This window comes from Crocuta crocuta, unplaced genomic scaffold (assembly GCF_008692635.1).
Source record: "Crocuta crocuta isolate KB4526 unplaced genomic scaffold, BGI_CrCroc_1.0 scaffold103, whole genome shotgun sequence".
NCBI lineage: Eukaryota > Metazoa > Chordata > Mammalia > Carnivora > Hyaenidae > Crocuta > Crocuta crocuta.
Window position 1 is genome coordinate 1,489,244 of NW_027529192.1, and position 13,493 is coordinate 1,502,736.

Genomic DNA, 13,493 nt, shown 5'->3' on the forward strand with positions numbered 1-13,493 from the left:
AGACACTCCATCACCAACCCTATGACCAAAATGGAAACTTATCTCTTAATGAAAAGTGGGACCATTTTCATTGTGAGGGATGCGTAAACATGTAGGCATGGATGTGTTTCTAAACTAATACTTGAGGAAAATATGAACGGCCACAGAGCTTGTTCCTGGCTGAATCCTGTCGGAGGGGGTCTGTCTGTACGAGCGGAGAGTCTGCGTGGGGAAGGGAAGGCTAAGGGAGTCTGAGAAGCAGTGGCTCACCTGTATTCTCCAAAAGTGCCATCGTCTTCCTTCATAGGCTGGATTTCAGGATCGGCATGAGCGTCTTCCTTTTCTTTAACTAAAACATTTCAAAGCGATAATATTATCTACGGATTCTGCATTTCCCTGTTGAAAGTTTTAAAGAGTGCACTCTCTGAGATGTATGGCAGTGGAAACTGGTTCTACACACAGTGGACATCATACAGCCAGATGCGTTATGTGGCCACGCATATACTTTGCTGTTTCAGGCTCTCTGAGACAACCCAATAGGATGGACATTTGTTAACCTATAAAGTTGGCTTCCGTGCGCATCATACTGATGAAGGATTAAGCTTTAAGTTTCTGAGATTTCTCCCCTATCGGACCAATCTATTTATTTACAATAGTCCAGGTTACAAATCATTTCAGAAAATCTATTCTAATGCAGATTTTTGTTTTCTTGTCACTGACAAGGAAATGGCTAGGTAAACAGAAATTCACTGGATCCACTAAATTGAACAAAACATTAACTAGAGGGGAAAAGCAATGTTACAGGTCACGATATCAAGACTCAGTTCGTGCACTCCTTTCTCCAGAAGACTTCCATGTACCTTCCCTTCAGCCTGGTGGTTTCAGGTGCTGTTTTAGCACCCAGGATATTTGCGGAGCCTAAGGAAGCAGAGTCACGAATATCTTCTGAGAACAGTTTAATTTACTCCACCAAACACCTTCTGATCCTTGACCGTGTTCAGGCTCCCATTATATTAAAAAAATGGGATCGAAAATGGTTTGGACAGAGCATCCAAATTTGTGGCTCTGGGAAAATACACTACTGCAAGCTACATGATCACTCTCATCATTTCTTTTTAGTTTAGGATAATTATGCAGCACAATACGGCGATTTTACGCTTTCTTTCCTACCTGGGTATTTGCCGCCCTTGTTTCTTCTGATGAAGCAAACGATGAGCAAAATTAACACAAGGAGAGAAAAGGCACACATCAGACCAATGAACCAGCCCNACCATAGCATTTGAGCTTTTATGCATCTTACATGTGGCCCCAAATTGCAGTCTGGCAGTTTTGATAAAGCAGGAGTGATACAAAGACTCTGCAAAATCTTCATGAATTAAAAAAAAATTCAAACAGCAAAATCTGAATACTAATGCCACCAAATGCTAATGAATCCTGCTAAACATCATGCTCATGGTTATTTTAACTATATATTCTCAACAGAAACATAGTCCCAAGCCAGTTTTTAAAAGTATGGTCTGTAAATAAATTGTACATTAAGTACAATAAGGATGGAAGACTGAGTTTTAAACAGAACAGAATGTATACATCTAATGGAGTATTTTTCCTTCAAAGGAACTGCTTTTGGGGGCTAAAATATCATTGCAACGGTATTGCCATTTTTCAACATGTTTTATATATCTTCTTTAAGTAGAAAACTTTCCACACACAAAACCTGTCCACATAAGATAACCAGACTTATTATTTTGTAGAACATCTCAATTTGCACCTAGAACATTCTTTAGATTTGTTGTTCATCTCATTTATAAGAGCTGGTTCTAAAAGATTTTTGGAAATTACTGAGAAAAATCCAATTTACCTCAAAGGATCAATATTCAATATTCAATATTCATTATTGCTTAGGATCCATTTAAAAGCCTTTGAAAGGTATCTTGATCAGGGAAATCATTATTGGAATCAATGACCAGCTTAAAGAGAAAATACTCATTCACATGTATACATACTCTTAGTCTTCATCTATTCTGTTTGAGTCAATAAATGTGAAGCCCCTTATGCAACTAGTCACAGTATGCAAATATCCTAAGGAAAACATAATAATTAGCATTTCTGGTATTATTCAAAAGTGTCAATTAAATGGGACAAAGTGCAGCATCAATGGCCATTCAGACATGTTGGTGAGGATTTGTTTAAATAAATTGGTATGAAACTTTTTTTAAAAGGCTTTTATTATTATTTTTTGACCATAATCAAAATAAAAGGTTTTCTTCTTTTGATTCATAAGCATGCCTACATCGTGCTTTCAATCTGATTGAGTTTCTTTTGAACGCACTTAACGTGGTTGGATTGGGTAATGTGATCAGAAACTAACATGGCTACACGTATCCCAGGGTCAGCTCTCTGTTGCCAAAATAGCACCTCATCGCCTTATTTTTCTCCACACAAAGTAGAGGGAGAAAACTGAAATGCCTAAAAATCAAGGATGAAGAATGTGAAGAGTGTGTGTGTGTGTGTGTTTAAAAAATTCAATGGGAAGTGGAAATACGTGATCCGAAATATAAATCACATGCCAGTAGCCTCTCTCAATCTCCCTCTGTGCCTCATTGGCTAGAGGGGTTTTGAGTTGTGTCACAACTAGACAGAACCAAGGCAGGAGTCTAGGCAGTGGCCTCCCTCCACACCCACACCATAATCATGATGACGAAGATGAAGAGAAAGGCAGTGATAATGACAGCGAACATTCTGAAACGCTTACTATCACTGGCATTAGGCTGAGGGCAACATCTTCTGTAATCCTTTGAGGTGGGCATGGGGAATCAACTCATACTAGCCAGTATGCTCTACTGCTATAATGCCTTCCAGAAAACACATCCAGACACCATATCTGCAGAAGTCTTTACAAAAAACAAAATGCTATAAAGACTTTCCATTCTGAGACAGGTAAGACGTTAAAAGTCCATCATGACATACTCCTTGGCAATACATTTCTTTCAATTTGCACCTGGTCTTTGATGGTGTGCTTTTTCTCCAAAATTGAACCCCAAACCAACTGGTGTAAGTCTATCGAGCCTCTGATTGACGTTAAAGAGTCCTTGTTTCCAGGATGCTCAATCATTGATAGCCTTTTACATTTTCCATCCAGTTAAATACAACGAATAAGGGCAAAATGCAATGAGATACTCAAGTGCCAGCACAGACGTGGTCTCAGAAAGATGGGGGTTGCCCAAACTGAACTTCCTCCTGGCAGGTGGCTACTGGGTAACTACACGGAAAGTGGAAATGTTTCCTTGATAGTCGATGAGGGAATGTCCAAATTGATCTTGACCTTTTACCTCTATGTCCAAAAAACATTGGATACTTTTCGTATCAATATTTCACAATCCCACTGTTTAAGATGAGGCAGACACAGCACGTCAGCAGAAGCATGTGTGTGTATGCTCACAGATACACACACTAGTGCACCAGAAGTTGACATAAAACAAAAATTATATAAGTGAAAAGGACTTCTACTGACTTCTCATCCACATAAGGGGTCTAAAGACCAGAGTAACTACAAGAGGCTTCGACTCTTCCTAGGACACTCTGAGGTCATCTTAACTGCAGATGCTCATACAAACCCAAGTCATGGCTACCCTTGTGCATCAAATGCACACATACACACGTGCACACCCCTGTGTGCCTGCGTGCGCACGCACGCGCGCGCGCGCGCACACACACTCACACACACACACACACACACTAAAGCCTGTGGGGCTTTTTCTTCTTGAATCTGAGTTCCATTGGGCAGGTATTTGTAGGATTAAAGGGGATTTTCACTTTATTTACACCTTTAAAATAAAATTATGGTCATGCATTACTTGAGTAATCCATAGAGCAATACATTCAACAAACAGACAAATATAAAGAATGTGAAAAAAGAAAATAAGCCAGAGGAATAAAATTTGCTTTGTTTCCTGCAAGTCAGTTTTCATTAAGTGTTCTGCTAGCGCATAGCTTGATGTCTCCCGGATAACCTGTGCTCTGTGGTCGTAGGTCTCTGAGGCAACGTTCTTGAATTAGAATAATAATGTGCAAGAGACAGAGCTAATAGATAGCTATTTATGAAGAATCCATTAAGCGTAAAAATGTCCTCTTGAATTAAAATAGTTAGAAATGTACAGAAAGAGGAAATCAGGGGTGCCTGAGTGGCTTAGTCAGTTGAGCATCTGACTTTGGGTCAGGTCATGATCTCATGGTTTGTGAGTTCAAGCCCCACACTGGGCTCTGTGCAGACAGCTCAGAGCCTGCTTCAGATCCTCTGTCCCCCTCTTTCCGTCCCTCTCTGGCTTGTGCTCTCTTTTCCAAAAATAAATAAACATTTAAAAAAAAGCAAAGTATTTCCTTGGCTGAAGACAGTTGACAAAATAAACCTGGGCCCAGTAAAAGCAAATCTGTGCTACACCCTTTGTGATATCCGCGAAGAGAGGCACTGATGGGAGACAGAGGCGAGGAGGAGGAGGCGGGGTCCTCACAGGAGTGTGGGCAGAGAAACACAGCATCCGCACACCACTCACGGTCTCATCTGATGTGTTTTCAGTTTGTGTCATGGGAAAAATTTAAGAAATATGCGTTAAGAATCCAGACTGTAAAAGGCAGAGGTGGTGTCATGGTAAGGAGATTCACAAAAGAGGGGCGCCTGGGTGACTCAGTTGGTTAAGCGTCGACTTAGGCTCAGGTCATGATGATCTACAGTGTGTGGGTTCGAGCCCCACGTCAGGCTCTGCGCTGATGGCTCAGCGCCTGGAGCCTGCTTCAGAGTCTGTGTGTGTGTGTGTCTCTCTCTGCCCCTCCCCCACTCGCACTCTGTCTCTCTCTCAAAAAAAATAAACATTAAAAAATTAAAAAAAAAAGAAGAAGAAGATCTGAATGAGAAAAGCCATGAAAATCAGTCACCCGGTATAGATCTGAGCTGATAAACACTAGGCCATTACTATGTTACCATTCTAGCCATAAATGAACAAATGTCTCCTTAAGCTTTCGGTATTTTGAAATTAAAAGCCATTGATAACAAAAAACACCCTGTAATAGTAACTGTGAATGGATAGTCCTCTTTGCAGGTTAATGCACTACTTCCCTAGAACTCTTTACACAGTGGATACGAGGGATACACAAGGGACAGAAGAGCAAAAGGGTGGCTTTCTCCTCTAACATGACTTTTGCTCATGAATAATTTAAAATGTAGTTTAATAAGCTAGCGAATATTACCTTTGATTTCTTTTTTAAAAGTCGCTCGTAATTATAGATCTTATAAATGATACATGACTTAAAACATTTTTTAAAATGTTTATTCATTCTTGAGAGAAAGAGAGAGAGAGAGAGAGAGAGAGAGCATGAGCAGGGGAGGGCAGAGAGAGAGGGAGACACAGAATCTGAAGCAGCTCCAGGCCCTGAGCTGTCAGCACAGAGCCCGACACGGGGCTGTCATTCGGGAACGGCGAGATCACGACCCGAGCCGTAGTTGGGCCCTTAACCAACTGAGCCACTCAGGTGCCCCATGATTTTAAAAATTATAATTCTTATGTAATGAAAAACACACACAAAATGCATTTTGCCTCTGGGTTCCACAGCAAACTCAGCATCTCGTCAAGAATGCAGGAAGCAACTGAACGTGATAACACGGATGGACGGATCACAAAGTGAGCACGTCCACACAGCCCGTCTCTAAGTAAGCAGGGATTGTGTTTCATCTATGTGTTAATATGAATATTCTTGCATCTCACATGAGCAATTTTCCTTATTTTAGAAACGTCAACCATTTCTGGTGTTTTAGGACACTGTTCAAATAACAAAAATGATGCGGTCAAATATGGTGTGGTAGCAATGATATGCGCAATTCGAACAATTTCTTATTCTATTCAAGTATGATAATCTTCACATCTGTTGCCTCGTCAGACTGCAGGGTTCTGCTGGATTCCAGTCCCCTTTGACATAAAAAACTGTGACTTTATCAATGAGTTATTTTAGCTTCAGAAGCATTTAAAAAATTCTGTCCTCACTCCAAGGGAGAATTTTCACGTGTACATGATGTGAAAAATTGAATTACCTACATAAGGTAAGAGTCATTTGTACCTCTGTTTTTGTAAGGGTTTTTGTCTATACTGTGATTTGAATTTTCTCATTCATTTGGTATAAAGAGCCAACGATGATGAAAAACCCAAACTCCCAACCCAGCTGGGCCTCACACAAAGGCATTCATGGCCCTACGCATGACACACTCCACTGGTCCCCAGTGTCCAAGTGGACCGCTCCGTGGCGTCACCCCTGAGGAGGGGCCACAACGAGGGTGGTGCCCACCCTCCCCCGGGCCTGTCTCAACACATCCTCTGAGCTCACAAAACCAGAGTCCCCTCCGCACCAACTCACACTGGGTATGGTCCTGGCATCCGACCCTTTAACCCAAAGAAGCTCTGAGAACCATTTACGGTTTCTTCCTTCCTCCCTTCCTCTTTGCCTATGGGAAATTTGCAAGAACACTAATTTGAATATGTTAAAGAGCTGGGAGTCACGTAATGCTTCAAGCAAGGGAAATTCTGCACGGGCTAAAACCAAAAAATCAAGGATGCTTAGGTTTATCATCTTAGAGTCTTATACATCTAGTTATGTCAAATAAATCAGCTAAAATGAAACACTACATGAAAATATCCTCAAAGAAAAGTTGACTGGATATCCAGACTGCATAAATGTATACATTCCTGCGTAATTTTTAAAAAAATTTTTAATGTTTATTTATTCTTTGAGAGCGAGAGAGTGAGAGAGAGAGACAGAATCTGAAGCAGGCTCCAGGCTCTGAGCTGTCAGCACTGAGCCTGACGTGGGGCTCGAACTCATGAACCATGAGATCATGACCTGAACCAAAGTCGGACACTTAACCAACTGAGCCACCTAGGTGCCCCTCCACTGTAATTTTTTTAAAGGTTTTTTAAAAAATGTATTTAGGTGATCTCTACACCCAACGTGGGGCCCAAACTCATGACCTCAAGATCAAGAACTGGATGTTCTACTGACTGAGCCAGCCAGGTACCCCCATTCCCACTATAATTAAGTCTTCTTCTTTATCTGAACTTTGCCTTATGAAACTACTAAGTTTCTCTAATGATATTTATAAAAAGAATTGTTGTACATTAAATAGGTTAAGTGAACCATGGAAAGAATTGTGTTTTAAGGATCACAAGATGAATCTTTTGATGAACTTAAATGCCTTCAAATGTATCCAAGTTATTGACTCAGACCTTTCCCAAGTATTAATTTTCCTAAAGGAATAGTTATTTCTAAACATAGTTACTTTCATGATAAAGGCCTGAACAGAAAGTTGGACAATAGTCAACATGTCACAAACGCTCATTGGCTGCCCAGTTTATTCCGTGCAGAGAATGATGCACTGAGGTAGAGGCACGGGTTTGCATTAATTGCTAAAAATTAAAGTGGCCCCGTCTCCTGGTGGGTGTGGCCAGGATGTAAGCAGAGTTCCTGACTTGGGAATATAATAAACAGTGAAATATAATGGATGCTCCCTCAAAGTGTTAATTTTCTGCAATTTCTGATCAGATTCTGTTGGGCAGTGTTGCAAAATGACTACTTTTAGGTCAGTGTGCCTCTTGCTTTTTCAAGGGCCAATTAGAACCAATTTTTCTTCTTTTCTATGTGTACTTACAGATACAGCAAAAGCTGTAAGAGTAATACAGCAAAAGCTGAATACTCTTATTTACACGTTGTGGGTATAGAACAGTTTTAAACACCAAGGTATGAAAATAACATATGCAATGGAATGTATTATGTCCCCTGGTTTTTAATGACATCAACAAAAGAAACTCCTAGCTATGTATAAAATATGTAGTTTAGTGGTTTAGTTCACTATAAATTTTATAGACAAATATGACTTATTTAATCAGATCGAGCTATCTTTCAGAATGATCCATAGGAAATCCTTAAAAATGTTCTTACTCTCTTAAAATAAACCTCCTAAATTAACAACTGGGTAATGAAACTGTTTCTTACTGCCAGCTACACCATATTCAACATAAAAGTTCACATGCTCGGGACGACTGGGTGGCTCAGTCGGTTGAACGTCCGACTTTGGCTCAGGCCATGATCTCACGGTTCATGAGTTTGAGCCCCGCGTCGGGCTCTGTGCTGACAGCTCAGAGCCTGGAGCTGCTTCAGATTCTGTGTCTCCCTCTCTCTCTCTCTCAGAGATTTTCCTCTTAAAGGAATAGAGAATGATAGGAATATGATCAATTAACAGAGACAGTATATATGAACAGTTATGTAAAACATCAGTTGCAAAGATCCCAGGCAAAACATTACTTTTCTTTAAAACAGTTTCAGAATCATGGAACTGAGGAGTTCAATCTTGGTGTATTTATGGAAGATGTCAAGGCAGAACCACAGTGAAATACTTTCAGAAGACGTAGACCATTTAGCTTATCCTTTATAATTTTTCTAAATGTTTATTTATTTTTCAAAGAGAGACAGAGCGTGAGTTGGGGAGGGGCAGAGAGAGAGGGAGACACAGAATCTGAAACAGGCTCCGGGAGCTGAGCTGTCAGCACAGAGCCCGACGCGGGGCTCGAGCCCACGAACTGCGAGATCATGACCTGAGCCAAAGTCGGACACTTAACCAACTGAGCTACCTGGGTGCCCTCACTTAGCTTCTCCTCAGAGAAGATATTGTACTTTTAGTGCAGAAAATCCAACGCTCCTTGCTTTTACTCTCCACTCATCTACTTTCTTGACATGCCAGCCAAAGGACTACAAGTATCATCTTTTTTTTTTTTAATTGTTGGTCTCACCTGCTAGATTTTCAGCATATCAAAGGCAAGGCCTGTCTTACTCTCCTGTTACACAGTCCCTTCAAAAAGCCTGGTGCATTTTATGGGCCAGAAAGACATCAGTTGTTGAACCGACTGAACCCTTTATATCATCTTTCTGTTGTTGTTCTTCAGGCCAAACTTTAAACCCGATTTTTGTTTACTTATTCTTTAGCTTTTCCTTGTTTCTTGACCTCACTGGCTGTGGTGGGACCACCTCTGGCATAATTATCCAGTGAGAGTCTGGCCACAGAGAGGATGCGTCACCAGCTTCTCGGTACCCAATGCAGTTCAGTCCTAACTGGCTGACCACAGTCGGCTGCTAACTACATTCAGTTCCTGAGCTGCCAGTTAGTTCCTCCCTATTCCTGCACCCCAGCGAGTTCCCTCACAACAGTGTTCTGGTGGCCGGTCCTGAGGCTGAGGAAGTAAAAGGCTATGGATAAAGTGGTGTCCACACATCAGCAACACCGAGACCAGAACTCAGATCCATTATTTGGGTGTTTCTGGTTCATTTCCATAGATGCCTTCACAGATCTGTTTCCTAGAATCCCGGATCCCGAAACTATTTAAAGGGACACAGAAATTATCCCTTTAAAGGGACACAGAAATTGAACAGACGCAGCTGAAAAACAGTAACTTTTATACAGATGCTGACGGCTTTACCCAATCAAGGGCACAGAGCTACATAAATGACCCTAAAGATGTCAGGTCTGTGTCCATGTTCAAACAAAGGACTGCTGAGAGAAAGGGTCAGCTAACAGCCTTCTCGTGGACTCTACTTAGCAGTTTAAGTAATCCTGTATGTATGTATTTGCAGGCTTGGGTTTCATTAACATCTCTTAAAATCTGTAAGAAAAAAAAAAAAAGTAAACCCAGAGGCGTCTCCTTTCCCCTTCAATCAGAGGTGAACTAAAACCGGTAGAGGCTGATGTGTCCCCAGTGGAGGAAGCCGTGCATGTTTTTTCTCAGTGCTTCCTCTTCCTTTCCTTCATCTGCCTTTAAAGTAAAAACTAAGGGCGGTCTGGGTGGCTCAGTCGGTTGAGCATTCGACTTTGGCTTGGGTCATAATCTCATGGTCCATGAGTTCGAGCCCCGCGTCGGGCTCTGTGCTGACAGCTCGGAGCCTGGAGCTGCTGCGGATTCGGGGTCTCCCTCTCTCTCTGCCCCTCCCGCTCTCGTGCTCTGTGTCTGTCTCCAAAATAAAGTAAATAAACATTAAAAAATTAAAGTAGAAACTAAAACACACATAAACACACATAAAAGTATCAACATTTAGAAAGAACTTAGAGAACAGAAAGAGGAGAGAATTCATGCTTAGATTGAAAAAAAAATATTTTTAAGGAAGAGGAATCCAGGATAACCAATTATTCTTGAGCAGTTGAAAGTCTTACGGCAAATGCCATCATTTTAGGCAAGCAATGTTTACTTCCCAGTGCACTACTAAAAGAAACAAGGTTGAAGCAAGGTTGCAAATCACATTAGGTGTGGGTTTTAAAAAATATTTAAGCACTATTTATCTTCTTCATTGAGCTCCATCAGATTTCAGCATCAGGTGCTTCGCGAACCTTCTGACAGTCCATTTTTTCTCCATAATCCTAAGTAACTCACACTTCGAGTTAGTACCATTAAATGGTAGAACCTAAATGATTTTAATAAAAATTTCTTTAAATTAGTGTTAGTTCATTAACATCAGGGAGTAATCCCCCACCCTGACCCGCCCAGGGAGTGCAGACTCTTCTAACATGGCGCCCTGTTACAGCACAATCACTCAGCTACCAGCTCGGGGCAGAGCCCTGGGGGCACGTGCGTCCACTGCCTGGGGAAAGAGGCCAGGCTTTCTCTGGAAGCTTCCACGGAAGGTTACCAGCGGAGCATAGCAGTGAACGATTGAATAAAACCAAGGATTTTAATCGATACCTAATTCTCCCAGGCAAGGTGCATACGTGTAAAAGAGAGTTCCATCTTTCTTCAGTACTGTGGGCATTCTGAATTTTTACAGCCTTCTTCTTTGAAGTCTAAAATCACATCTACGACACTATTAAGATTCCTGAAAATGGCTACAGTTCTTATGCAGTCACTTCAAAATCTATCTGATCTACATTTTACAATTTACCAAGGCTACGAATATAAACAGATCTCTGCAAAACTGGAAGATCTGTATCAGGCCTACGCTTACAAGACCTGGGTATTTTCTGGCAAAGCACTTGTTTCTCTTAGCCTGCTTCTTCTTTGCTATTTGTACTCAAGTGTGTCAAAGTCCCAGACACCCCCTGGCCAGGGGGCACCACATGAATACAGTGCCCTGTGGCAGGAACTCTAACAGATCGGTGCGCCTGGGCGGCTCAGTCGGTTACGCGTCTGACTCTTGATTTTAGCTCAGGTCATGATCTCACGGTCATGAGATCGAGCCCCACGCTGGGCATTGTAGTGACAGCACAGAGTCTGCTTGGGATTCTCTCTCCTCTTCTCTCAGCCCCTGCCCTGCGTGCATGCATGCTCGCTCACTCTCTTTCTCTCTTAAAATAAATAAATAAACTTAAAAAAAAAAAGCTAACAGATAAACCAATAACCAAGAGCCAAAGACTGAGGCATCTTTAGAACCGTCTCATGTGGAAGACGTACCACAGGGAATCCGAGCACCTCTCTCCCAACACACCTTTCTCACCCAGACAGCTGAGAGACACGAAAGTACAGGTTGGCTGTCCCCCAGGGGGAAGAGACTTGTGCATCTGGTGAAGACAGGATGGGATGGAGCATGCAGGCTCGACCAGAGGACTCGCTCGGAGCCAGTCCTGGGGAGGGGACTGTGGGCCCCGGGCCAGTCGGAAACGCCAAATGGACGGTGTCGTGTAATGTCGGCCAAGTGTAGGATATGTCTATAAGGAGCAGAGCTACATCAGGTGAGAATGGAAGGCTCGGTTGATCCGAGTTCTTCCAGGCTGTTTTCATCGCAGGACTGATATTTCTGAACCCTGAACATGTGGTGTGGCCACACGGAGGATTTGCAACAAGACACAGTTTGGGTCCCGTCTGATCCAGCCACGGTCACATCATTAGAAGTAGGATTAGGGTTTGGACTAGGGAGAGGTCTTGAGAAAACGTGTAAGTAGAATTCAGTGTGAGGTTTTCTCCTTGTAAACAAAACTAGACGTGAATTTTAAAGCCAAGGTCTTCCAAGACCTTCTCTTCCGTTTGGTGTTTCAAAGCTCATTTCGTATCTTTTTTTTTTTTTTTTAACCCATGCTGCACTTCGCCATGTTCAACATTGCAAATTTCAGACATGTATAAAGTCATGCAGATGAATTATTTTACCTTTGCCTGCACCTACATCAGGCGGGAGAATACCGGCTTTAATGAAGGGAAACAGAAACATGACACTGTATAGTTAGATGTAACACACCCAGGAGCATGTAAAGCGATATAAAAACACTTTTTAAAAGGCCAAAGCATGCAAGGAGAAAGAGGTGTACCAAGTCAGGTACAGGGGATACAGATACGCTGGTGTCCCCGAGCTAACCCAGTAATCAAATCCACACACAACTTAAGGCTCATTATTCATATCTGTCTATTATGTAACAAGTCTTACGGGACTTCAAACCAATGGTTGGGTTGAAACGTCATTTCCTTATGCTATGGCAGATAATCAAATACGTCACCCTTAAGCAATTCTAAGCTTTAGAGACATGCAAAAATCAGAAAATCTTTTATAATATTTTTGGGAATTTTCATTGAATCTCATTTTTTTTCAAAGTAATGCCTTAAGATATGAAAGGAAGCATTCATGCCTCTTCTATAGACGCTACTGGGACTATTTTGCTTTCTCCGCAGTCGATGGCAGAGAAATACAAAGTCCTGTGCTCAAACACAAAATCAATGCACTATTTAATAGCGGTTTCATATTTCTTACTGGAAAATCTAAATCAGTATGTGGCCCAGAAAATGATTTTTTGGTGCGTCAAGACCAGAACGAGAATTACATTTATTTATTTGTATACAGATGTGTATGTATGTGTACACAGGGAGTGCACATATCTGTATACTGCATGTACGTGGATGTGCCTGTGTGTGTATGTATACGTGCAAAGCTGTAGACAGGAAAAAACGTGGCCTTGAACTTTGAATTCACGTGTGGCAAAATACTGTCATTACATTTTAATGGAAGCTTAAAAATTTCACACAGACGTGGAAAGCAAATATCAAAAAGTTATTCTAATATGGGTTCAAGAATTGAGTGTATAGACGTTGGGGTGAGAAACTGCAAACCGGCGTCTGCATTCGTTGGGAAAGATGGGTGCCCCGTGGGAAGGAGGAAGGAGAAGGCGTCCACTGAGGTTACAGCTTTTTGTCTCGCGACCCTCATAGCGACACGAACGTTATACATACCCAGCTTACCTTCGTCCACGGTGGTCACCGCCTCCTCTGTTATCTGGCTCCCCGATCCTGCTGCTGTCTGAGCGTAGAAATAAAACTTATACCGCGTGCTGAAATTTAAATTTTTTAAAGTCCAGCGTGTCTTGTTGGCAGGAATTTTCAGGTCCACCAGTGGGCCTAATTCATGTGTGCTGTTGACTGGCGATAAGAAAAAATACATAAATGAAATTTAAAAAAATTTAAAAAAATTAAAAAAAAAATAAAAAAATAAAAATAAATAAATAAATAAATAAAAAA

The 13,493-nt window shown here is 41.6% G+C and overlaps 1 protein-coding gene across 7 annotated transcripts in view; it reads right to left on the bottom strand.

Annotated features, from left to right (window-relative positions):
- NRCAM (neuronal cell adhesion molecule) overlaps window positions 1–13,493 on the bottom strand; it is a 78,321-nt gene that overhangs the window by 11,661 nt on the left and 53,167 nt on the right. For 4 of the 7 annotated variants that reach the window (XM_077758324.1, XM_077758323.1, XM_077758322.1 and 1 more), the window contains 2 exons: window positions 13,218–13,394; window positions 12,090–12,149 (listed from right to left, as the gene is read on the bottom strand). In XM_077758324.1, coding sequence (XP_077614450.1) covers window positions 12,100–12,149; window positions 13,218–13,394 — 227 coding nt within the window. In that variant the 3' untranslated portion in view covers window positions 12,090–12,099. Of the gene's footprint in view, window positions 1–249; window positions 329–1,149; window positions 1,264–4,817; window positions 4,825–12,089; window positions 12,150–13,197; window positions 13,395–13,493 lie in introns of those variants that run through there. The other 3 variants (XM_077758327.1, XM_077758326.1, XM_077758325.1) reach the window with 1 other exon arrangement.